The 27,061-nt window shown below is 43.1% G+C and overlaps 1 protein-coding gene across 2 annotated transcripts in view; it reads left to right on the top strand.

The window, feature by feature from the left end:
- The window catches only part of BRINP1 (BMP/retinoic acid inducible neural specific 1), a 94,622-nt gene extending 73,871 nt beyond the window's left edge, over positions 1–20,751 (top strand). For both annotated transcript variants that reach the window (XM_075439509.1, XM_075439510.1), the window contains 2 exons: positions 2,785–3,007; positions 9,421–20,751. In XM_075439509.1, the coding sequence (XP_075295624.1) occupies positions 2,785–3,007; positions 9,421–10,561 (1,364 nt within the window). In that variant the 3' untranslated portion in view covers positions 10,562–20,751. The remainder of the gene's footprint in view (positions 1–2,784; positions 3,008–9,420) is intronic.
- Positions 20,752–27,061: the final 6,310 nt, after the last annotated feature.

Below are 27,061 nucleotides of genomic sequence, written 5' to 3'. Positions count from 1 at the left end.
CAACACATTTTCTTTAATGATTATTGTTGTAACTGTCCAGGTCTCCATGTTAGGAAAGAAAACTGTGAGGAAGGGCCTATCTAGCTCCATTCAAGGCATTGAAGAATTCTTCTTGAGAAGTCTTCCCAGCAGCAATTTTTTTCTTCATGTTGAAGGTGACCTTAATCCCTTTAATGGTTGAAATGAAAGCAGCCTATGATTTTTCCTCAACAGGCTGTTAAAGGACTGCCTCACACTTCAACATGTGGACCCTGCTGGTGTGTCTACTGTTGCACAGATTCTTATGTCCAACTCGCGCTGTCAACTTGGTGCTCAGCTGAGCAAAATCAGAGTAGTAGTTAATGGCCCAAGGCTGATGACCATCTTGACTAGAGCCCCCCACATACTATGAGGAGCCACGAGGCTGGGACAGTTCCAGAACTAGGTCACTACCTGAGGAGGTCAGTGCTTTTCTGGGAGTTTCCATAGATTCATGGATGGCATGGTACACCAGGGCAAACAAGGAATGCAGATTTCAGAAGCTTCTGCTAGCTCAGTACCACACACATTCGGATTACTGGCAGTGCCTGTCAGCACAACTCTGACACTAGTTACGTGTTACAAGTTGCCAGTTCTGGTGCAGTATCTTCACACGGGCTGCTCAAGGGCCACGTGTTGGCCACCACTCATAAGACCACTTTACCTTCCCAGGGGATCTAACCCAGATGCTTAGAAGGTGAAAGCCCTATGGAGAGAGAATTACGGTCCCACAGTGACTGTTTTACTGTTACATTCTGTACTTGTTGCGCTCGATCTCAGCCAAGACTGTGGTAGATAATTATATTCAGTCTCTCTCCCCTTGAGATTTCAACAGGGGAAGGTGTTTTTCATTTGCCATGTTGAAGTGACACGTTGCATTGCCGTTCTCTGCTGTGCTGTAGCCGTATTCCACCTAGGGCTGGAGGCTTTTCAGGGCTAGATGGAGTGATTATGTTTAAAGCTGCTGCATCTCATTCAGCATTTTGTTGCATCATGTGTGAATTTATCTTTTGAGATGAAAGTTGCTGTCACTAAAGAGTGTAGTATTAGTATTTTGCTTCCTTGTTTTAATAAATATTCCCAATAACTAGAGGAATTTCTTCATAATGAACAGCAGAAATCTGTAATGACATCTGAAGGCTTTTCCAATAAAGTGGGCTGAAAGGTGCACGAGTGCTCTGAAAGCAAATACCGTTTGCACAGGAAGCTGCAGATAGCCTAAAAGATCTATATTCTGTTTCTGATCTGTGTTGGATTCCTATGTCAATTTGAAAAAATCATGCGGGGCAAGTCAAGAGTTGGTGCGATTTGGGATAGCATCTTCAAAGTCAAGGAGGCTGCAGTGGACAGACGCTGTTTTAAATCAGCTCAGGAGCTCTCTCTCAGTCCTGTGCTTCGCTGCTCATGTGTAAGCTGAGTAAAATAACACTGCCTTATTCTTGGCATTTTAGTAGGACTTGCCAAAAAATTCTGCATCAGAGCTGTGATTCTGGATTTTAAAACAGCCTTTTGATTAAGTCATGGAGGTTTTCTTCAGTATTATTGCTTTCTGATGAAAATGTGGTTTTTTTTTTTTTTTTTTTTTTTTTTTGTAACTGAAAAGACAAGCACTGGAAAAATGAAAGATTCATCTTTGAAAGAGATGTTTGACATGGCCATTTTGCTATGATGCCACCGTTCGTCTCCAGAGGCTGGACCCTCTGCTCCGTACTACCTGCGATGATGGGGCATTGCCATGGGACTGCCTGCAGGGACTAGGTGACTCTGCTAAAAGAGGGGCCATGTTGCATTATGGGAGATGTAGTCCTAGCCATCGTCAACAGTTTCTGTGCAGATAAATAAAGTAAAAACAAATGCAAACAGCGTCATTAGCTAATTGGAAATTATCTGTGTTAAGAATGAACTATTCCCAGAAAGGTACAAGGCTTAGCACGATGCAGCCATAGTCTTGGCTGGGGCCTCCAGAGTTAGTTAGAAACAAATATAAATAAATAATGAAGAAACTATTCTTTTTAGAAAGTGATTTCTTTTTCCATCCTCCTTTTTTAAAAACAACCCCATTCAGCTGTTATTTTGCCGGATTTCTTTGCTCATTTGTTTTTTCCCCAACGTTGCACTGCAGTATCAAAATGTGCACACTGCACTGAAATTTCTCCCTTGCCCGTCTCTATGAAAAATGTAGCACATTCATCATCAGAGGGAAAAGAGCTTGGTCTTTTGCACAAACAGGCTTTTGAGGAAATTGATTTATAAGGGGCGGGAAGCAAATGCAAGGCTTTTACTGCTGAAAGGTACCAGGAGTAATCAGCATGGTCAACAGAAGCAATTATACATGATGATAGTTTCAGAGGACCACTGAACAGGAGGGAATCATTTTTGGGGAGGAGAAGGGCACTGAAAGCAGCATTACAAATCGAGTGAAATCCTGAGAGATGATTAAAAAAAAAAATCTTTGTTATCTTTGTGGAAGAAAGGAGACAAGCAGCTGTCTCATGCATCTCGATAGTGCGATGATGATAATTATTTTTATTAGGTGCTCAGTTTCACCATGTGACGAGTAGGACATGAACATCCATTTAGCATCTATATTATGATGGTACTGACTAATGCATAGAGCAGTGAGTTAATGGACATCACCTTCCTTCAGCAGAGCACTGATGGCGTCATACACCATTGCTGTTTCTCCATCCTGCTAATGAAAAGCTTTGTAACTTTGTTACAGTTCAGAAACCTCTGTATTTCTCCACATTTTCTTGTGTGTTCCAGATGAGTTTAAATCCTTCATGAAAAGGCTACCTAGCAACCACTTCCTGACCATTGGGAGCATCCACCAGCACTGGGGGAATGACTGGGACCTGCAGAACCGCTACAAGCTGCTGCAGAGCTCCCTGGAAGCCCAACGCCAGAAGATCCAGCGCACTGCCCGCAAACTCTTTGGCCTCAGTGTCCGGTGTCGGCACAATCCTAACCACCAGCTGCCTAGAGAAAGGTACCTTCATCCTTCATTGAGAATGAGTGTGGTGTCATGGGTGACTGATGGAGCTGAGTCTGGGCTTGGACCTAAACACAACAGCATAAGTGTTCGGATATAGGGTGTGCTGACATGGAGGTTTCAGGGAAAATGGTAAAGTCTGGGAGTGGGTTGAAATTTCTGGAGGTGTAAGTAACCTTTATCACATACCTAAGCATATTCACATCCCTTCTGTGTGATCTTACTTACCCAGGTGAAGGGCACTCAGTTATTCTGTTGCATTTTGCAAGAATATTACAGGGCAGACGTCAGACAGCCAAGAAGACTAAGCTGCTTTTTAAGCAGGACTAAGCTGCTTTGTAAGCAGTCTTACATCAGGTACCACAGCCTAGCTTTAAGCTGCCATTTGCTGTTAAAGTGGACATAGGGAGCATAAAATGCTTCAGCCCATTTTCAAGATGCGCTCCTTGAGTACTGCCAGAGTGAAAGAGAAGCTTTAGTTTCACTTGGAATAGATCACATCTCTTCTTCAAAGTGCAGAGTGAACCTGCAGACCTGCACTGACCAGAAGCCTAGCAACGTTATTGCAGATGGAGAGAGTAGATTTTCCATTACAGCTACAGCAACTATTGATATCCAATAGTCCCCTCCTGCTGGCTCCTTTCAGCCCTGACCTAGGGCTGAGTTTAAGTTTGCTTCCAATCATTTTTGGAGACTTTCCTTTGTTGATTTTAATAAACATTTCTTGCTCTTTCTTTCTACATTGTCTGAAGCAAAGTAACACTGAAAATCTTGGAACAAATGAGTCCAAACACCTTTTTTTCCATGCTTCTCTCAGAAAGGTCGGGCCAAGTTAACATTTGTAGAGGAACTGTTTTTTCTCCTCCTTCATTACTGAAATATTCAGTCTCAATAGAAAATTAACTGATTGACTGCTGTCTCCTATTATCATCTGGCCTCTTGCCCGCTAAGCACACTGAGTTTTCATTTCATCACTGTGCAGCTCAGGAAACTCGTCCCGGGCTTAGAATCTCTTTAATTACCAAGAAGTCTCATCTTTCTGGAGAAAGACTTAATGGACTTACTGGGGATGAGGAGAAATATCTATTAAGTTTAAGAGATTACCAAAAAAAGACTTTGGAGAACTTCCTAAAATTGGCCCATTCCTGCCAATTAGCTGTGCTGCTGTAGACAAGCCAGCTGGTGGAAGAGGCACAAGCATGTCCAGGCATTATTTTGAGTTGTGCCACAACAACAACAAAGTGAAGCAGCAGCAAGCAAATATCCAGCCAACCATGTTGCTATAAAGCATTCAGATAAAGAAGTCTTCAGAATTTCTCTTCCTTTTTAAAAAGCCAGGCATGCAGAAAGGGAGCCTCCAACTAATACTATAAAATCTGGGGGAAGGAGGACAAAATGGATGACGGCAGCTGGGTTTTTAACTGACTGATGTGCTTGATTTGTTTAAGTCAACATCACCAGGCATATTATAATTTCTTTTCTTATTTGTCATTCTGCATTTGTAGCTAGACAGGGGAGGGCCAAGGTAGACAGATATGTAGCTGAAGAGGTATGCATTTCATCGTTCTTTTCAAAGAACTTGGAAATACTTTAATTTTCTAATTGTTACTGTACAGAACAACAGACACTTATCAAGCATGCCAGTGGCTTTGAAAGGATGGAAAGGTTCTATTAAGAGCAAGCCTCTCTCTCTCTTTAATACACATAATAGTAAGCCTACATTATATATTCAAAAGCAATGTAAGAAAGAAATAGGATTGCTGTTGATTGTCCTCAGGGAAAGGAAGAGGTGGTGTTTCCAAAAGAAAGAGAGAGTAGGGATTTTGGCAATTAGGCTGATTCTCCATGACCTTTTGCAATCGCTAAGAAGGAAATATACTTATATTTGCTCTGCACTGCTTTTGCTTAAAAAACACCTCTTTGCAGGCAAGTTTGTTGGTTTAAAACAGAAACCACTCCTCAGTTGTTAAAGCTTCAGTGTTGAATGAGTACCTATAGTTGCATTTTAAAATTCTGGATGTAAAATATAAATAACATCCAAAGGAGTTGGGGGTTGAAACATGTTCTGGGCTCCAGCCAAATTGTTGTTAGTTAAGAATACATCTCACAGCTGCTGAGAATAAAATTAGAATTTTTTACTTCACTGTTCCATACACAAGGCCCAAAAGTACCTCCACAGCAGCTAGTGCTGGTTGGAAAGTGAAAGGTGTTTTTGCAGACAAAAACTTGTTAAATCCCTACCTTTTATCTTGCAATTAAAAAAAAGAATCTGTCCTGCTGGATCAGGTTTTTGGTTGTTTTTTTTGTAGTTTTTTTTATTTGTTTCATTGTTTTTATTTTGGTATGGTTTGGTTTTCTAATCAGCTCAGACACCATCTACAACAAACTGCATGTTTGTCTCAAGGGACACCCATCAGCCTCTTTCCCTCCCCAGACCTGATTAATCCTGAAGGATGACAAGGCAGAAGGAAAGAAAATGATTCACCACCTTCCTAAATAACCTGATCTCCACTTCTGATCTGAAAGCCCAGCACTGGTCTGCAAAACATGTTTTTTTGTCACAACAGATAGGTTTTAAATGGTGAAACAGCTCTGCATGATTACCTGGCTCCTGGTTCCCAGCACTGCCAGGGGACTGCACGTCTCCAGTGAGAAACTGCAAAAAACGACTGCAAAGTAACTCACAGCTTTGCCTGGATGTCATTTTTTTCATTTTAGTTTGGAATATAAACTACTAAAGTTGAATGTAAAATTGCTTGACAGTGACATTTGAAGACATAGTTTTCCTTTTTTTAATTTCACACACTCTAGTACTTTATACTTTGAACTGGCAGAGGCAGCAAACATTAGGCAAAATATTGCAATGATATTAAGAGGGAGAAAGAGAAACTGATGACTCCTTAACGAAAGATAAAAGAATTAAAATGAAAACCAATGGCTACTCTGCTACTGGCTCTCAGCTTTTAAACAGTGGCTCTTTTCAGCTTCCTTCTGCTCTGGTATCTCTTGGTTAGATTCACATGAGTCTGAGCCATCACAGCTCTGTGTTTTAAGAAGTTCCCTCCTGTCAGCTGAAGGGCTGTGACTGGTATGTTCTTATCCTGTCCCAGTTGCAAGACAGGATGGGGTTATTTATACCACTTTTCCTCTCTCTCACACTTCCCACTGTCATGTTTATAGCCAGTGCCCAGCTCTGCCCTGGATTCTGCATTTTCATTCAATTACATCCTTTATTGCGGCCATCAGCAGATGGTGGGTAGCTGCCTTGGTGGCTGCCTTTATTTTATTTTATTTTTGGCCCACTTGTGTCTGTGCTGAATGCTGAGAGGTTTACACTCTCCAGCCCCCCAAAACCCCTCTTTCTCCTGATCTCCTCCCATCCTTCCTCCACAAGGTTGATCCGAGGAACAGGAAAATTACTGGTTTCAACTGCAAGATATCAGCTGAGACTCCTTTCTCATTTTGATCTCCCAAATGTTAGTAAAGGGAAGGATGGAAGGATAGCGTTTTTTTAACTTCCTAAGACAGAACACACTTAAGACAGACAGGTTATGGTCATCTGAGTCTAATTTAGATCGTGTCCCCTGCTGTACAGCCTGGCAGTCCATGAACTCTGTGGCATTATCAACATGTAAAACCTGTGTAAAATGTCGAGCCAGTACTACACAAATACTCTGAGAATCCTGTGCAAAATCATGAGAGAAAGGTTCGCTTGCACAGAGCTTGAACTGAGATCTGTGCATGGCTGTTGCTCAGCCTGTGTCTGGCTGTTGTTTGCATATGCAGCTGCACAAAGCTGTTGGCAGCTGTAGAAAGTGGTGTCAGTGTGTGCACAGAGGCACACCTGACAGTGCCGAATCCCTCACCAAACCCACCTCAGAAACCACGTTTAGTCCTATGAGCAACCATTACTACCTCATCCGGAAGCCCAGTCCCACAAAAAGTGAAAAACGTGGCCATGGAGAGAGCTGTGGAAATACTGTCCTCACCTCATGGTCAGCGGTAGGGTGGCTAAGAGAGTACATGGTGGAGCTGGACATTTACCGTCTATCTGCCACCATCCTGCTGCCTCGGCTTTTTGTTGTCTTTGTGCCACTGGACTTCTCCCTGTCCTTGTCTTGGTAGAAATTACAGTGGGAGCAGGAGCTAGGGGCAAAGCTTGGGGCTGCTGGAGGTATTCACTTCAAAGTAACCTCTGATTTTCACCATTGTCATCAAGCCCAATCATGGGAAGAGGCAGCATGCAGGAACCTTGTGCTTGCCTTAAGCAATTCTCCTAACCCAGTGAACCCAGGCAGCCAGCATGTGTGTATACTGGAGGATTGCTTTGGTTTTAGTTTGTCCTCCACTTGCTCATCATCCCTCAGCTTCATGATTAGATTAGTGGTGAAAAGCAAAGAAAGAAGCTTTCAGGGTGGTGCATGGAAGAATCAAGGTGGGCTCACAGCACCTTAGGGAGATTGAAACCTGGAATCTGGGTGCCTTGCTAAATTCAAGTGCATTTGGCTGGCTTTCCAAACAGGAACTGCAAGGCTTCAGATGGGGTAAAAAATAATTGTATTACTGAAAAAGTGAGCAAAAATTCACCTATGAGCAGAAGGTGGACTCAGTCCCCAGAGGGTGGTTTTGAGAGTGCTTATTGCTGTCAGCAACGTGTTTTTCAGTCACGCTGTGCTGTCCCCTCCAAAGCAGAGCTGTCCTAGAAATCAGAAGGAGCCCAGTGCACTTTTTCTAGGGACCAGGGCTGTTACCATGTGCCTCTAGAAGAGGTATTTATAGAGGTCACTGCCTTGCTCCCAAGCTCCCCAGCCAACCTTGTCTTTTCCACTAGCAAGAGAGTTCCTGTTAGCTGTGAATAGGGGAAGGAGACCCTGGTATCCCTGTACCACAGGAAGAACACGAAAATTGTCTCTTCCCACATCCAAGACTTCAGAATTTTCCTGCTATCGCACTTCCTTTTTCTTCACTCTCTTTTTTTTTTCCTTTCACTCAGTTTCTTCCTGCTTATTCTCATTCCCGCCTGTCTTCTGTCTTTCAGTTCTTGCTGTTGTTTCAGTTTTCCCTTTTCTCCATCTCTATTCTTCCTGCCCACTGCATTTCTCTCTCATTTTTCTTTTTACCTGCACATTTTCCCCTCTCTTTCTTCCCATACCCTTTCTGCTTCTTGATTATTTCTTTCCTTCCAGCGCTTTCCTCTGTTTTATACTCTCATCCCTCCACTCGCGCTCTCCCTCCCCCTAATCATCTTGCTGTTCTTTGCTGCTGTATCATTTAATGCCTTCTTTGATACAGCCTACAGCTTAATGATTATTCGGAGGTCAGGCGATGCAGGTGCCATGAATTTCACTAATCCAGCTCTGAGAGCCTCTGTCCATAATCACTCCTCCCGTTCTACAGGGACTGAATCCTAATTTGTCATTAGCCAGTCCTCTCACTGCAGCGCTACCAAGAACTTTTTGCCCAGAGGAGACAATGAAGTATTCATTAGCTGGGGGGAAGGCGGAGGGGAGGGAGCAGCGGCTGAATGAGGTGTTCTGCTGAAGGCTGCTGAGAAAGGAGTTGCTGTGCAGAGATTTCCCAGGGCGGTGGGGAAGGAGGAAGAGGGGGCAGCAAGGCAACACTGCAAGTGGGTTATACAAAAAGAAAACGTGGGTTACAGTGTCATTCATTAGGAGTCATTCCAGGCCTGCAGGACGTGGAGGTGAGGGTGCTGATATAGCAATTATGGGAGTGGTGGGGCCTGGGAGCCGGCAAGTGTGGCTGCTTGTTAGGGGAGAGGCTGTAAGAGAAGGTTAATTAACAGCAGATTTTTTTTAAAGGAGAAGCTGTTTAGTGGCTTTGTCTCTATGCACCCTGAGTTCCACCCTCTTTTCTGCTGTTATTGAGCTCTGCACTATAAGCAGAGGCTACTGCTGGCTTTGCCTCATCCTATTACAGGTCTGTTTTTGGGGAGTGGGGAGAATTGCCAGTGACATGGAGGGGAGCTTTCTCCCGCTAGCCTAGGAGTTATGCTGACCTGCAGTGTCTGATAGCACCTTGGCCTCTGGCATGGCTTTACCAGCTCCGTTCCCATGGTGGAATTTGTTACTGTGGCACTTATGGGATCCTTGGCAGAAGACTGTGCCAGTCTCTGCTCCTTGAGCAGTGTGAAGAGAGACTTCAGATGATTAATCCCAACTTCTAGATATTTCTTAGAGGGCTTTTGTTCTCCACCAAAGGAGTAAAGAGTAGATGAAAGATTCAGTCTAGAAATAGACTGGAATGGCTCCTAGATGCCACAGCAGGGCATCAATATTCTGAGAGCTCTCCCTCAGATCTAGCCCTGAAAACACTGTGACTCTAGTAAGGTGCCAACACCGAACAGTCTGTGAGGCTCTACAATGCTAATGCTTTCTTCTTCCTACCTGCAGGACAATACAGGAATGGCTTACTCGGGTCCAGTCCCTGCTCTACTGCAATGAGAATGGGTTTTGGGGGACCTTTCTGGAAAGCCAACGAAGCTGCGTTTGCCACGGTGGCACCAGCCTGTGCCAGCGCCCCATCCCCTGCATCATTGGGGGCAACAACAGCTGTGCCATGTGCAGCCTTGCCAACATCTCTCTCTGCGGCTCATGCAACAAGGGCTATAAGCTTTACCGGGGTCGCTGCGAGCCTCAGAACGTAGACTCAGAGCGGAGTGAGCAGTTCATCAGCTTTGAGACAGACTTGGACTTCCAGGACCTAGAGCTGAAATATCTGCTGCAGAAAATGGACTCTCGCCTGTATGTGCACACCACCTTCATCAGCAACGAGATACGCCTGGACACCTTCTTTGACCCCAGGTGGCGCAAACGCATGTCCCTCACCTTGAAGAGCAACAAGAACCGGATGGACTTCATTCACATGGTGATCGGGATCTCCATGCGAATCTGCCAGATGCGCAACAGCAGCCTGGACCCTATGTTCTTTGTCTACGTCAACCCATTCAGCGGGAGTCACTCTGAGGGCTGGAACATGCCCTTTGGGGAGTACGGCTACCCGCGCTGGGAGAAAATTCGCCTCCAAAACAGCCAGTGCTACAACTGGACCCTGCTACTGGGCAACCGGTGGAAAACCTTTTTCGAGACTGTCCACATCTACCTGCGCAGCCGGACTCGGCTGCCCTCCCTGCTGCGTAATGAGACTGGCCAAGGGCCCGTGGACCTTTCTGACCCCACCAAGCGTCAGTTCTACATCAAGATCTCGGATGTGCAGGTGTATGGCTACAGCCTGCGTTTTAACGCTGACCTACTGCGCAGTGCTGTGCAGCAGGTCAACCAGTCGTACACGCAAGGTGGGCAGTTCTATTCTTCCTCCTCCGTCATGCTCTTGCTGCTGGATATTCGGGACCGAATCAATCGACTGGCGCCTCCCGTCGCCCCAGGGAAGCCCCAGCTGGATCTGTTCTCTTGTATGCTCAAGCACCGCCTGAAACTCACCAACAGCGAGATCATCCGCGTGAACCACGCTCTAGACCTGTACAACACTGAGATCCTCAAACAGTCGGATCAGATGACAGCCAAACTCTGCTAACCCGGACTTTTCAGTGGACATGTCGGTGATCGATCCTTTTGCTGTAAAAAAATAAAAGAGAAAAAAAAGAGAAAAAAGTAAAAAGAAAGAAAGAAAAGTGGGGGGAAAGTACAAAGAAAAAGGGGGGGAAGATTTGTAAAATGTAATTAATATACAAAAGAGAAAAAAAAGAGGAAATTCTTCATTTGTTGAAAACTAAACCCGTTCTAGCAGCTGTATAAAACTGTCAGGCATGTTTGTTATTTCTATAATCCGTCATAAAAGGGTAACACCTTACTCTCTCTTGACCTTGGGGGTATTGCTTGCTAGTCCTGAGGGGCAGCAGAGTAAATAAAGGGAGAAGCAAAGAGAGGGGCAAAATTCTGTAATGAACTGTGAAGTTTTCTGCTATGCAGGTGCCAAGACAAAGAGACAAACAAAAAAAAAATCAAAACAAACTAGAGTTATATGTAAATGTAAAAGAACTGCCATTATTCCTATAGTGGGAGTAAATGGTTAAAGATAAAAGATATTTCTTCTGTTAAGATTTATGACAGCTTTTATGTTGAGTTATTCACACAGGCTGTGATGAGCTTTGCGGGAGGACAGAAGGTGATGGTAGCCCTTTAAGAGTAGAACTAATGCCTCATTGGTGAGAAGACATATAAGGGGTGGAGGGTGGGTGCAGGTCTCAGGTGTCTTCACTCTGGGATTTCTTTGGTGCAAGACTTTTCACCAGAGATAGTCTCAGCACTTGCTGAAGAATGGAACGTCAGGTCCTTTTGGATACTTTGCTGAACTGGAGTTTATGCCCTGTATCAGAATGCTGTTGCCTTCAGTGATGTCAGAGCTTAACCCCTTGAGGATCAGCACCTGTGCATCTTCAGAGGCACTCATCTTTAAGGTACTTCAACAGAGTCCCTAAACCAGAGAGAGCCAAAATCATACACCACTTTGATAAACCTAGACTTAAAGGCAAACCATACACCACTTTGATAAACCTAGACTTAAAGGAAAACCTGAGTTTGGATTTTTGCCTCAGGTTCTGGGGGGGTTTCAAATTACACCGGGAAACCTTATCACCACAAAAACCAAAGCACAATGCAAGAAAATATATTTCCAAGGAAACCTGGAGACACTGAAGGGTATATATGTTGTTTTAGTTCTTTGGGGAAGGAAAAATTTCTTTTACTTTCTTATGTTTCCATGGCTGTAAATAATATCCTTGTTTCACTTGCACTTTCTGTGTCCACAAAAAAAAATTTACAGGAAACAGATGAGAAAATTTTATTAAAATATCCACAAAAGCAGTAAAAGTGTGGGGTGGGAGGGAAGAGAACAATAACCAAATCTACCCTGAATTTGCCAGGATAAAGCCAAATTTAAAAAGGTTGAGTTATCAAAAAATAACTAAAGTAACTAAAATGTGGGTAAAATTTTATGGAGTGTGTGTTCATGTGTGTTTGCATTTAAAAAAATAATATATTGAATGGAGTGTATGAATGCAGGATCAACTAAGATGAATGATGAAGCTTGAATGCACTGGGAGGTGAGTAGTGGGGTGTTTCTCTTAATCTCACTGTTTTTTTAATTGTGAGAAGTGCTAGTGAGAGACTAGAATTTCTTCCCTCCTAGAAGGGAGAAATAAATCTCTGATCCTGCTGGCTTCTAGAGCTGGAGAGTATCCTGGGGAAAAATAGGCCTGAGCAGGAGGCACAGACCTGATTCAAAGTCCAAGATTCAGATCTGGCTCGAGATTTAACGTGTTGATTCAATCAAGTTCAGAATAGCCTTGTAGAAATTTTGACCTGTTTATTTAGAGACTTTGGCTCAGATTCTGAGAATAACATCAGTTCTTCTGGAAAGAGCTAAATGCATTGTGGTGTTATTCATGTGACACCAGGGACTTAGACAATGAAGTTTGGTTCCAGGTTTAGTTTAATTGGTGTGGTTTTGGTTGATGCTCATCTGAATTGACAAGGAATTAGATGCCTTAAGGAAACTATACATTGACTGAACTCTCCTGCTGAACTAGCAATCGAGGGTGTAAGAGAAACTGTCTGGGTAGTTCTAGTCAGAAAAGCACACGTCAGTCCCCGTCTGTCTACCAAAAGGTGGGGAAGTGCACGCATCTGAGGAAGAGCTGGGTGAATTAAGCAACAAAGATGTTTTTAGGGACATCCACTAATTTCCATTGGTAGTAACTTCGTATTTTCACTCATTTGCATGAGGATCTCCATCTGTTTCTACTGGTCAGTCTGTGCAAGAGGTTGCAAGGTTGCCTACTTTTCCCAGTTTGTTCTTTTGTTTATTTTTCATTTGATTGGTCTTTGCTTTGTGTAGTAGAGGTTCATAGTTATAGACCCCATAATTCAAAGAGGTTTCTTTATAGTTGTGCTCTTCCTGCATCAGCTTTCTGATAAAATTCACCAGCAGTAGTATGCATGGAAGTTAGTTTTAAGCAAATAGTAGGAGTGTTAATGGGAAATGAATGTCAAATTTGTAATTATGGGTGGGAATAATGTTCCTGACAGTTACATCCATCCAAGCAAGGAATAGAAATGTACTGTTTAATTTACATGTATGACCCAAAGAGCTGACATTGGAAAGAACTATAGTGATTGCTCTAAAAATACTGAATACTGGTTATGAGCAACCTATAACCTGAAATGCAGTCTATATTCAGTGATGGGATTTGTTCGTGGCTAGGAATAGTGAACATGATGAAGCAAAGTGAAATTAATTTGACAACATGCTTTCCTATGAGATAAGTATCCAGCTCTACTGACTAGAAGCCAGAGAATCTGCAATTAAATCTCAGATCTCATAGGTAACTAGCAACACATTAGCTAAATCTCGCCCCGTGTTTGTGGGACTGTTAGGGATCAAATCAATTGCTGTCATGTATTTTTAATAATGCCTTGGGATGGTCAGCCCCTAGTTATACACGGCTTCAGCAAGGGGGGCAACACAGCAAACCTTAAACAAGACATTGGCAGCTAACAGAACTTCAAGTCATTGCTGTCAAGTTCAGACCCAAGCAATGGCAGAACAGCAGTGGCATTAAAGAGGCATTGTCTGGCCTCAACTAGCATTTCCACCATGGCTGGAAGCGGTGAAGCTGGAGCATAGAAAACCAGTGTGGGCAGATGGAAGGAAGTTTGGCATAAATATGCTCTCAGCATATGAAACTCGCCCTAGGAATACCTGATGGCGCAACATGGCACCAAGGTATGATGGTACATCCACACAATGATCTGGAGCCATGTTGCAACATGGCTAGATGAAATTTTGAGGTGGAATGAAGCCAAAATGTCAAGAATAAATTCCCTTGCCCTTCAGGGTAGGGGAAAATGAAGCTATCTAGGAGCATAGCGACTGTTTTGGGCTCAAAGTTTGTCAGAGAGAAAAAGGAAAAACAAAACCAAACTACCTGATCAAATGTGGCCTGGACCCTGCTACCCTCTGCTTTTCATGCTAGAAAATAAATGTCTGCAACAAACAGGGCACATGCTCTGCTTCCACTGCTAAATCCTTCCCCAGGTAAGGGGACAGCCTGTGACAGCCAGATCCAGAACCATACCCCACAGGTTTCTTTTAGGGTGTTTGTTCTGCAGAAAATAGAAAATGTGGAGGCATCTCGCATACTTCTGTCTCAATAAGAGAAAGTAGTTCAGATCCCCCTAGAAAGGCCACACCTGTGCTACAGTGTGGAGATAATGTCCAGGTCCTCCACTTGGTCAGGAAAATATCATTTACAAGACAGTGACTAGAATGGAAGATAATTAATAGACGAGAATTAGGTGAGGCCCAGAGAATCCTTTCACCCATAAAACTAGAATCACTAAACTGCATGATCAGCTGTTGTTACAGAGTTTAATGATAAAAGGGACATTCATACTTGGAAACATAAGTAACCATTCTCTGACTGTACGAGAATGAAACTCTGCTTCTTTCTCCTCTACAAAAAGGAGTTAGGGAGCAGTCCATAAGATTGTGCAGCTCAGCTAATACAGAGATGGTCCTACCAAATCATGGCAGATACTTGTCCATTGCTGCAATTAAATTAGGGACTGCATGAAAGCTGGAGCTTCCAAATAACCCAGAGAAAAAATAAAAGCCACATGCCAGGTGTCCCAAAGGCAAAACGTGGCAAAAAGCAGCAGGTAGAGAAGAATCAACCTGCTGCTTCTCTTCAAATGCACAAGACTTCTGGGATCAGGTGCTTCAAGTCACATGACAGAACGCACTTGCAGCTTACAAAGAAATGCGCTTTTTAAAGTTATTCAAATTTAGACTTACCAGACGATGTGTCAGAAAGTAAAGGACGTCAGCAAGTCTTATTAATATGCTGATGCTATGGCTTCAGAAGTGTACCGAATGCCCATTTGGATCAGGGCTAAGAGCACAGCATGGAGTTGCCATGGAAACATGGGGAGGCCATTAATTAGCTATCACATGAAATCATCAGGAAGAATCTGGACCTCAGCAGCTTTGCCCTCCTCAAAGGCAAAGGGCACAGCCCCAGTGACCCCCACACAGCTCCAACAACAACCACGTCCTGGAGCAGAAATGTCTTCTTGGAGGCACAATAAGTGGATGGACAGGTAGGGGGAGGGGATGACAAGGGCAGAAAGCAGGGAAGCAAGTAAAGGATGCAGATGATTTCCCTCTTCCCAGGAAGCCTGTTTGCTGTTGTATAAAGATCACAAGAGATCTGCTGCTTTTTGAGATGACGTCAAAGAAATCGATACTGGCCACAATGCCCTGGTGGACTCAGTTAATGGAGTTAGCATCTTTCTAGGTGAGCTACACCTGGGACGAGTGAATGCCAATGCTCCCTGCTCCTCAGAGCCATCTCTGGCCGTGCTAAGCTAGGAATCCCTTTCCCCAAAGGGAAACATGGGCAAGTAACAGAGGCTCATTGGCCGCTTGCCCAGTGTCCCTCCAGATCCAGAATCTACCTCCAGCCCAGGCTGTGTGCGTATGGTCCCGTTACAGCTGTGATGGACTTCAGCTGCCATGTACAGGATGTTCTTTTTAGCCCACTTGCTAAAAAAACACTTCGGAGGACATTTGGCAGATGGCATCTCCTGCACCAGGGTGTAGCGAGATCCTCAGCCTGGCTGCTCAGTTCCCAGTGCTGGATGAGAAATGCTGAGTGGCAATCCAAACTGTGTGCTCCTGCCTCAAGCTAAAGTTCTTTCCTTGATGAATCTACTGCAGGGTTTGTTGAAAGGAAAAAATGGCACAAGAATTAGGTGCTTCAGTTTCTTGTCTGAAAGCAGAGAGGTGGTCGGTGGTGTGTGTTAGGAGAGAGGCAGAAGGGACACAGATGAGACTAAGCATAAGGAACTCATGAGGGAGACATTTCCATGTTCTTTATACACCAGAAGGTTTGAAATGATACATTAGACCTGCTGGACCCAGTCAGATTACAGACCTTCTAGTCGAAGATACTTTCTCTAATCCACGTATCAACTAACACCCCCTCACATTTTCTTTGTGACTTCTTCCAGTAATTTTTTTTTCCATAATATAAAACTACCTTCTCTTAATGTCATCAGCATTATTATTCTTCTGTAAATTAAATAAATATGGAAAAAGTGAGGCCTAAAATCTGTATAAAAATCTTGTTGGAAATTTCAGTCCTTCCTCCTGAATTTTCAACTGACAAAAGATGGGTGCTTGGTACACATATATTGTTCAATCAAATATAACTATTTTTTTGTGTAGCAAGACAAAAAAAAAAAAAAATGGTACCAATCTATGACCCTTGGATATGCAAAACAAACCTTCTAACATACAAGACTGTCCATATGAATCCTGACCACAAGAAAGAGGCGAGCAGTGGCGCTCCCCAGCCTACCAACTCTGTGGCTTCTCAGATAAATACCAACAAAATACCACCAGACACTGTAGTGGGTGTGGGTCTCACAATAGGAGTATCTTTCCAGTCTGAGCTGGATTAAGTTTAGCAGGACAGATGAGGTGGGATGTAGCTAGCTAAACATCTGAATGGCGTCTAGTGATATTAAAGACATCTACAGGAATGGCCCCAGGCACACCATCCAAGTGTCCCCATCTTCAGTGTATAATTTGTACAGCTGTGCAATCACTGAGTGGTTCCTGTTGGCCTCCAGTACTTGCTTTTCAGACAAGAAGGAAATTCAACCTTGTGTAGAGACCTAGAAAAAACAGACCATGGGTCCCTCCCCAGGAGAACTACAAAAGGTATTGCTAGAAAAAATAATCATGGCAGTAGAGCCTGTGGAGGAGCAGGATCTGCTTAGGTGACCCTGAACAGATACAGGCAGGCACAAAAGAGATTGGATTACTGACCTCAGCGCTCAGGGAGGACTCCTTTCACTCCCCAAACCCATCCTGCCTCTCATCATCTCCTCTTTTCAGTTTTGCCTCGGTAATGAACAAAACCAGCCCATTAGATATTAAATATAACACACATCATGTAAGTGCAGCTTAAAATAATATTTAATGCCACCGAAAAAGTCAACCAAATTGAACTGAACAAAGAAGCAAAATGAAATGGGAAAAGCACACAGACTCATTGTGTTTATTGGGGATAATTTTGCCAGTGATAAATTGCTGTGAGATGCCTTAGTTTTTAACAACACAACAGCTCCCAGTAGAAAATGTCCAACTGAATTATTTTGACTGAAATTTTAAAGGAGGTCTAAAAAAGAGAAATTTAAATTCAAGATTTTCTGGTTGAACTATGTGGGATAGATACTACTTTTTGAGTATCTGAGCTATCCCTGGTTTTTAATACTGTCAGTCATATTGCCTAGAACATAGCTTTGTCTAAATAGGAAAAAGAAGCTCTACTGGGTTGATTTTCCAAGGTGCTCACAGATCTCCTTGAAAAGGGTGTACCAAGGGGAGAGGAAGGTCAAAAGTTTTCAAAGATGCTGCCAGGAACAGAGGAAAAAGCACCTGGATTATGGTGCTACTAGATTCAAGTGAGAATGCTGAGAGACTTCATGTGAAACCGCAAAGACAGTAACACAACCTATACCTTTTGTACTTCTATATACAGGTATATAGTTAGTTAAGTTTAAAATATTTATATTAGATATCTTTAAGCTTATTAATAGATATCTATTAATTTATCTATTAATCTATATTTTGAAGTCTTGATTGCAATCCAAGTCTCATTGTGTTTAGTCCTGCGCATACACAGAATTAATACAAGATTGTTATTTAAATAGAAGTGATCAGTTTAGGGCTAGCCTGATTTTTATAGGTGGGAAAGGGAAGCTCAAGACAGACAGACTGGCTTGCTATGGCAAAACCTTCACAGAACTGGGACCAGAGTCTGTCTCGAGCCTCAGTCTTAAGACTGACCATTGTATGAAGAGGAGAAGAGATGACAGGAACGGTTATTCCAGATATGCTTTTATTTCCACTGTCAGTTTCTCATGTCTGAATGTCCCACTCTCACATGTATGGATAGTGACCTTGAGAAAGGCGTATGACTTGCTGCCATAGCGTGGATTTTGTTTCCGACTTGTGACATCCCAACTGCTCAGGTCAAGCCTGAAAGAACTACCTTTGCCTGATTTTGGTGTGAAAAGAAGACAGTAATAGACATTTTCTAGAGATGAAGCAATCGTTATTTCAGTCTGTTTTCTGGGACAGGCTTCTTGACAGCATGCAGCATCTCCCCCTGAGTTGGGCTGTGGTGTAATTTAGGACTGAATCTTCTTCTGCAATGTGATGACAGAATCATATTATACAAATGTCATGCATCTAACTACTGAGATCTGGTTCTCAAACTTCCCTAAGGCATTTAGACTCGGGGTTCTGTTAAGATTCATTCCAGGATGAGAAAGCAAAACCTGGATATTGGCTGGGTTGGATTTAGGCACTAATTCTGATCTTTTTGTGTTTTTACAAGCTGCTCAATGAAGGGAGTTCACTCCTGACTTAATCCAGGATACTTGGGAACGACCTCCGTACTTTCAGTCTCTCTTGATATGAAAATCTAATCATGTTCATTGCTCAAAATCAACTCTGGTTGAAGACTAATGCAAAAAGGCTAAGCCTAAGCAAGCAGCTTGTTCAGGAAATGTAGATAAGAAACCCTTGTGGGTTGCTTTCAAAGTCAGTAGACTTGGCTTTAGAAGGATTAGTGAAGGGCTCAGTCCTGCAAGGTGCTGAGCACAATGGATTGCAAAACTGAATGACTGCATGTGTGCAGGCAAATGCGTGAAAGTCAAAGAGACTGTTCAAAACCATATGAGTTAAGATCATGCCCATGTATTTTTCTAGCTCGGATTCGGGAGTTCTCAGCAACAGGTAATGTGTGTTGAGCTTTGGGGGAATCCCAGATCTCCGGGCTGTAAAGGCCCAGGAGTCCCAAGACCAAAAAAACAGCTTGCTAGCCTGAATTACCTGAATTACTTTTTTATCCTCAGTGGCTGGGTTGGGTTCAGTAAGCCTAGGCAGCTGTGATGGAGCATATGCAGAGCCTTTTAGACCGCGATGAACACTTGTATTGCACACTGGAGCAGCCAGTGAAGTGCACTACAAGTGTCCAAATGAACACAAATTGTATCAGTTCTTAATGAGAATTAATACCTCTGATGTAGCACTGGGGGACCTCAGTCATGCACCAAGACCCCAGAGTAGCTGGCATTTTACCGAGACATAAGAAAAAAGGAGATCTGATTTCAAGAAGCTTCTCAGAAGAGCACTAATTAAGAGGGAGATGCATGTGACACCAGCTGAAGTTCCCAGTGGGCTTTCAAGGGTCAGTCCCATAAAGGTGGACCAGTCCTTCATCTGTTTTTTAGGGTGTTTTTTTTGCTGCTCTCTCTTCCCAGGAAATGTTGAACAGGAGCCATTGCTTTTGCTACTTTGCATATATTCCCATTTGCAAAGCATTTTTTTACCTCTCTGATATTCTTTATAGGGTGACCAGCATTTCCTTCAGGTCAGAATTACTTGTGCATTTATTATAGGATCCAGTTAATGAAAATAAAGACCAGCAAATTTAGAACAAGAAATAGGATGAAAGCCAACTAACTGACATGGGCATGAGAAACTCATGCTCCAAAAAGTATGTTTAAAACAAGAAAGACGGCAGAAGTAGGTGTTGAAAGAGTTGCCTATGGTCACATAGTTAATCAGTGGCAGAAGTAAAGTAAGAAAAAAAAAAAAAAAGGTCTTTTGCAGCACTGCTTTGGTCATACCCAGCCCATGTCAGTGGTCTTCACAGTCTGTACCTACAGAAGCAAGAGTCAACTGGGAAATTTAGAGATTGTTGTCAGGGTGAAGGGAGCTAAGGGACCAAAACTATGTGTCTACCATGTGGCTACTTTATTCAGCAGTTGTAGAATAGCTCTAATTTCTCTGAAATATCAGGTATTGGCCAGAGGCAAGGTATTAAATGCCAGGGTACCCAGTTGTTCTCAGGGACCTGGCATATCCTATCTTTCTCCACTCTCCTGTAAAACAGTAATGCCATTTCTCCCCTCATTATGCATCACACATCTATCTGGCTGTTTATTAACAACTCTGACCTGAATCTGTCACTTTACAACAAATTCTTGTGGGATTCCAGGTTTACTGCCATATAACTGCTTTTATACATGGAAGGCTGTAATAAGCTGATTAAAAAACCTTCCTCTTCTTTTTTTTTGAAGACTTAATATATACTGTTCTGACATCAGATAAGTACAAAATAAACCTGAAGCTTCACCCAAAATGCATTATGCAGAGAAATCTGTCACTATAAAAATCTTAAACCACGCAGGGCTCCCTGTACCAACTCCTCTCTGCACCGCCTTGGCTACATGAGAGGGAGTCCTGTTGTGGCAACTGTTAATTCTTTCAAAGCCTTGAGTCAAACCATCCTTCCTATGATTCAGCTGGTGCAAGACACCTTCTCTCCCCAGAAATGCAGCTTTCTGGAACAATATTTTTATTCTGAGGAGGAAAGTTCTAAAGTTAAATAGAAAGTGGCATTCTCAAATTTTAGAGTGAAAGGCAACATCCCATCATATTTCAGTTTGGGAATCTCAGGACAGCCTTCTTGAAGGGAAACTCTGGTAAATGATTGAAAGAGGCAAGCGCTTCTCTGCTGGATTTTAATTATTTCATGCCAGATGAGACAGAACTGGCCAAATGCTAAAATGGAAATGAAGTGTTTCAATAATTTCCCATTAAAAATGTCAACAAAAAATATATTTTGCTGAATTCACATTTCTGTAACAGAAAACTGTTCAGCTGGGGAAAAAAAAATTGGTCAGCTCTATCGGCATAGCTAGTTACAGGAAGTAAAGTTCATCACATCTGGGCTAATGGGGTGTGAAAAGTTGGCTGTGCTGAGTATATGTAGACCTTTCTTATTGCTCCTGAGAGGCCTCGGAAGGAGGAGCGGGTCCTGATTGCACTGTCTTGTGTCCACACAGCTGTAATGTGCTGACCCAGACAGGGCTGGGTATGAGAAGCCTGTGGGTTTGTTCCGTGTGCTTACAACTCCCACCCTGATCTTCAGGCCAGCCTGCAAAAGCTGGTGTCCGTCACACTTTCCATGGCTAATACTCCATCAGCCACGGTAGCAGGACATCATACAGCACCCAGATTGGCTCTTGGCCTTGTGTGGCTTCCCAGCACCCAAGAAGATTATTTTGTGTGTAGATTTTTTCATCTCAAAGTGCTGAAGGTAGCAAAGGAGTTGTGTTGCAGCTTTGCTAACATGACACAGAGGACGTGTTGCTTACTGCAGGACATGTTGTGAGGATGGCTGGTAGTGATGTGAAGGAGTAAAGTCTGTTCTGATAGTGGTGACGAACTGTCCTGAATAGAGAGAACAGAATGTGTTATACATACGGATGTCTAAAATAGACCCAAGAGCAAAATATTCTGTAAACTACACTAGTGTTTGACTTACAGGCAACAAGCTGATGGCTCCGAAAGGAGTCAGCTATCATGTGGGATGTGATTGCCCCGGCTATAGGACCTTGGAGCAATACGGTGGTACCAACAGCCAAGTAGAACTGTGTTTTTGCAAAATATAAGGCAGAATTGTGATGATCATCTGCAATACTTTAAAGCCGGACTTTACAAGTTAAAGCCCAACTTAAAAGGGAGAGAAGGTATTTTGAGTCTTACATCTAAGCCATTGATAGTGGCAGGGTTTTACAGTGTGTTCTGTACAATCAGTGAACAAAAGCCCCAGATATTTCTGCTAATCAAAGCCCATCTTTTGAATCAGTTATTGGGTTTGTCCTCTTGTTGCAATCACTGGCCAGCACAAGCTGATTTACAGTGTTCTTTATTAACCGGCACGGCTTGCTCCACCTTAATTAGTGCAGACCAGTGGAGTTAAGGTGAATGGGGTGAACATTAGATGCAGTTTTATCATTGATGTTAAAAAGGCAACCAGACCTCAACTTTTCTCTCTGTAAGTACGTGCCTTCCTTTTGTGAGATGATCAATAGCACTTCCACTGGAGGAGGTGGGCAAAGCACCTTTCAGAAGTGATAATTGTGCAGGACCCAAATCTTTTCTAATAAAATCTTTCAAAACCTTTACAAAATTTCTACTGAAGGACAGCTTTCCTAGGAGACCTATAATTATTGAGAGTAAAAGAAAGAAGATATGAGTTATCAACTTGTTTCACATAAATAGGACCAATTCAAACAAGGGACCTGAAAGACAGGGACATGGACAATGAAATAAAGGTGGAAAATAAATAAATAAATAAGGAGAAGACGACAAGAACAACGATCAATATCTCTAAGAAAAAAGATAATTTAATTTTATACAAACCATAAAGCGTACACACATTCTGTGATTTCCCAGAGGTCTCCTGGCTGATTCTATTTTCTTGTAAAACCCACGTCTTTACACACTGCATCCACAACTCCTGTCTTTGCAGTACAAAATGTACATTCACACTGCAGGACATCCCAAGAGACTTATTCCCTTGATGCTGCACTTCCTCTTATTTTTCATGTTTCAAAGTCAAATATTTATCATTTGGCATCTTCTATGTTTTGCTTTGATCCTTGAAAGAAAGAAAAATCCCTTCTCATTGCCCTCACTCTGGAAAACCACGCAGGCAGAGAAGTGGTCAGGGAAGGTGCAATAAGACAAAGAACTGAAGTTAGCAGATAGGAAGATGGCTCCAAAACAGCTGTTTTCCCCAGACTGTGGCAACATGTCAACATACTGATATTCAAAAGCTTGGCATCCAGGAGAGAAAAATGCTAATTCAGGTTGAGGAAGACACTCAGACATCTTCTCTTACCTTTGAAAACGTCTGTTTTAAATTCACAGCTTACACATTATGGCATAGCCTGATTTATGCTGAATCATCTTGAAGATCTAGCCCTTTCTAAGAAGAGTAGAGATCAAAAAAAAAGTGTTTCCTACGTAGTATGGTCAGTGCATCCCATGCTTTTGTCTGCAGCATTAGTGGGAAATGTATGTAGGGGGCATATTCTAAGTTTATTCTGATACAAACGTGTTTTCCTTCACCTAAATTTGCCTGGACCATTGTCCAGACTATGAAAAATGAAGGTGTTGATCCTGTCTCCTTGCTGACAAAGTGAATAAAGAACTGGTGAAACTGTGTGGGATAGTGTGCAAAAAGGACCAAGAGTGAAATTAAAAAGCCAGGGATATCCCTCCCACCACAGACAAACACACAGAGACTCCTCTGGCAGCTCTGCCGGTGTCTGCTGCCTCCAGCGTGGAAATCTGGGAAATCAGCATGAGACTCTGATGGATGGGGCCAATGCTCCTCTGGCAGCATCCCTGCCCCTGCTCTGTGTGTGGCATCCCTCAATGATGCTTCAGCCAGAGGTGTGTCCCCCTGGCCCCCAGGTCCTCCAGCCCATTTGGAAGTCAACCTCTGTTTTCTTTTCACACATGCTTGCCTGTGGAGGCTTGGCTCTTCATCTTCTACAGTTGGTGCAGGGGTGAGAGGAGACCAGTCAAAAAGAAAAGGATGGAAAAGAAACCAGAGAGGGGGAAAAATACCCACTCAGCAACAACTGAAAACCTCCTCAAATGTCCATACAAGAGCCAGACTCTCTGAGGTACGCTCAGTGATAGCAGTAAGGACAGGAGATGGGAGAAAAAGGAAGAGAAAAAGAAAATCATTACGCTTGAAAACTCACTTGAAGGAAGCAAGGGAACATGGGTCTGAGCCAGGCTTCAGCTCAGCTCTCATTACTGCTGCTGTGTTGAGCAGTGCTTATCATTCTGTGTAGTTCAGGGAGCTTTCAGGTGACTGCTCTAATAATACCTTATCTGCAATAGTTAAAAATAATTTCCTGCTTTCTATTTATTGACCTCCCTCTTTACCTTTATGACCTCCCATTCCAAACATCTCCCAAGTATTTAAAAATAACAATCTGTCTTTCTTCCTTCACAGCCTAATTTGATTATACAGCTCTGTTTAATTGGGTGCATGTGGAAAATGAGACGTAAAAGAGGAGCTTTGCATTTGCTGTTTAGTGTGATGCTCAGTCTGATCTCTCACAGGAGCGAACAACACTCCTCGCACACTGTCCCTGCTTGTGTTTCGGGTGATTCAAATACAAGCTGCTTCCTTTTGAGCTACTGATTGTTGTCCTGGTGGCCCGCAGCCTGAGGAAGAAGTGTGCTCAGAGAATGAGGGACACTTCAGATTGAGGGGAAAGCAGTAGACAGAGCAGCAAACTTCAATAACTTGTGTTGTACGAGGATTAATGGCTGCATCTCATTCCAGGCACAGCTTTTCCTTGCTGTGTGTTCTCTTGCTATATGCATGAGCCAGCACTGCGAGGTGCCTGGGCAGTGTGGCTGGCCCAGTGTCTTCTCAGACATTGGTTAATGGTTGCCTCTCATGGTTTGAAGTGGGCATTTATTTCTTCATTTTTGATCTTCAGACAGCAAAAGAAAGCAATCTTGAACTCATCAAAGAGGATGAACTCCATAACACTGCCACTTCAGACTGAATTGTCTCTTTAAGGCACCAGATATTTTCGTTAAACACTAACTTATACAAAGGAGAAGACTCTGCTTGTGGGAGTCCGCAGGGTTAGGCATGCAAGGCTGTGCAGGATGTCTGTCCTGGTTTGATTTGGAAGGAAGATTTAAAATGATGTTGTTCATCCTTTGCTAGAGACGGGGTATTATTTAGCAAGCAGTAGTATCAAACACAGGGGGAAAAAAGTGCACCAGAATGGATACAGACGCACTTAATTTAATTTAGTGCTTTCATGCTCCTCACTTCATGACTGGGGACACAGAAAACAGCAGCCACTTTGTGCTGCAAGCACAGCTTTTTATAAGGACTATTCAGCACCTTCTGCCCTATTAGCACTTGCTGTATTCTACTCCCATGCTTAATTATTTGTCTTATACCTAAAAGTGCAGCAATGATTAAACTGAAGAGCAGTTAGGCATTTTCAAATGGAAGTGATGCTGCAGCACTGGAGAGATGCGTATTTCAAGGGTGTGAGTTTGTTCCTCTCCCACTGCCTAGACCTCCTCTCCACTGAGCATTGCCTCTGTGTTCCTCCACTGCTCAATCTTTAAAGCACATCTCTTTGTTTCCCTCTCTCCCCCCTCTCACGATTACATCTTTTAGCTCTCTCGTGTCATTACCTTTCCCCTCTGCTGATTTGCCTCTGCACCTGAATATTCTCTGTTGCTGTCCCTGCAGGCTTGGATATTTTTGTCTTCGGTAGGCTTGCCTATCGAAGATAGATGAAATTTTCTTACTGACTGTTGCAAGATACTGTTGAAAGGAGGAAACATTAAGGATACAAAACTTCACTGCAGCTTTCTGGCTGTGGCTTGGGGATGGGTCAAGTGACTTCTCTTTATGTTTCCAACAGGATTTAGTTTCTCTAACTCCATGAAACATAAGCAAACCGTTTCAGCACCATTTTTGAAGGACAAAAATGTGCAGAGCCCATCAGAAAGCACAAAATGGTCCTTTGAAGGGGCCATCTACTGAGAAGTAAACGTTCTCAACTTACTCTGAATTTTGAAAATAACTTGAGACAAATGCAGGTAATGGTGAACATGGCTAATTTCTGCGACCAAAAAGTTAGGCTTTCAGTTGAAACTAGTCATTTAAGCCACAGAAAGAGAGACTGTTACCTTTGGAGGATGAGTCATCCCACCCACTTTAGACACTGTGCATAGGAAGAGGTGACTCATTCTCGGGAGATGCCTCCCTTTCTCTTCACAGTCTGTAGAGGAGGGCTAGATCACTGGCTTAGACATCTAAACTTCTACATGGCTAAAACTGGGTAAAAGTAATCTTCACTTTGCTGAAGAACACACAGATATTGCCATGCTTCACAGTGAAGCACTGTAATGAACACCAAACCACTGTTGCTCTGCGCCCTTGCAAGTGGAGCTGCAGGATGGATCTCCTGTCTTGTCCTAAACAGGTCTGAAGTAATTGCTGCCCATCACTGAGTCAGCTCAGGTGCAGGCTGTGGCCTCAGCTGAATTCTCCTGGGAGACAGCAGGAATTCTTTTTGTGTTTTGTGCAACTAAGTAGTGGGGGAGCACTCAGACTCCAACTTGATTTCAAAAAACTCTTCTCTTTCCTTTGCCACCCCACTTGAACATTGCAACCCATGGGCTGTGGTGCCTTCTTTACACTGAGCTACTCAACCTTAGTCACTTGTTTCTATTTTGAGATCTCTGACAGACTTGGCTTAGTGTCTCTGAGACTACTAGGACATCCCAAGATCCTGGGGCAGATGGGAACTAAGTACAAGACCTGGTTTCATTTTCCAAATGTACCTCCAGCTAAGCTAGCCATGGCCATGCTTGCAGTCTCGGAGTGGAAGTGCCCAGATCAGCTCTTCACATGAGTACTGAAGGGCAGCCAGTTTTTTGGTGAGGGAGCAGGAGAGCAGTGTTCAAATTTTTCGTTTCCAGAAAACCACGTGACAGGAAAGAAGCTAGGACTTGTTCTTGTTCGCTCTTGCTCGTAGTTTCTGCCTTGCATTTTTGTTGAGGGCTGCATCAGTAAATTCATTTATAAAACTGACCCGAAGACAAATGCGCACAAGCTCGTCTTGCCTTTCCACTGCTATCTTGGAGGCAAGGCTCCAGTTTTTAACCATATGACACTGCAAGATAAGCCTTACAATAGAAAGCAAACAATGCAAGGCCAGCCCCAGGCCTCCAAGCCGTGATCTCCGTTTGTTCAGCATTTTCCCAGAAGGTTGTTGGAGATACCTGTGAATCAGGCTGAATGCAGAGAGTCAACTTTGCTGAAGCAAAGAGCACAGCATTCTGGGTTACTAAATTACTTGTCTTACAGACCTGGGGAAAAGGAGTTTGCTACAGAAAGTCACAAATGGATTTGAGTTTGCTTGTCTCAAGCCTGCTTCTCTCCATTTTGCTGCATCCCCAGCTTGGCACCATTGCAGCATGAAGACCAACTTCTGGTGAGAAGAGAGCAGAGACTGAGAAATGCAAAAAAAGGATGTGTCAGTAAATTTATTTTTGAAACTGGCTCTGGCTCTTGGC

This window comes from Opisthocomus hoazin, chromosome 19 (genome assembly GCF_030867145.1).
Source record: "Opisthocomus hoazin isolate bOpiHoa1 chromosome 19, bOpiHoa1.hap1, whole genome shotgun sequence".
In the NCBI taxonomy this organism is placed as follows: domain Eukaryota; kingdom Metazoa; phylum Chordata; class Aves; order Opisthocomiformes; family Opisthocomidae; genus Opisthocomus; species Opisthocomus hoazin.
This window is presented reverse-complemented; position numbering and strand designations above follow the sequence as displayed.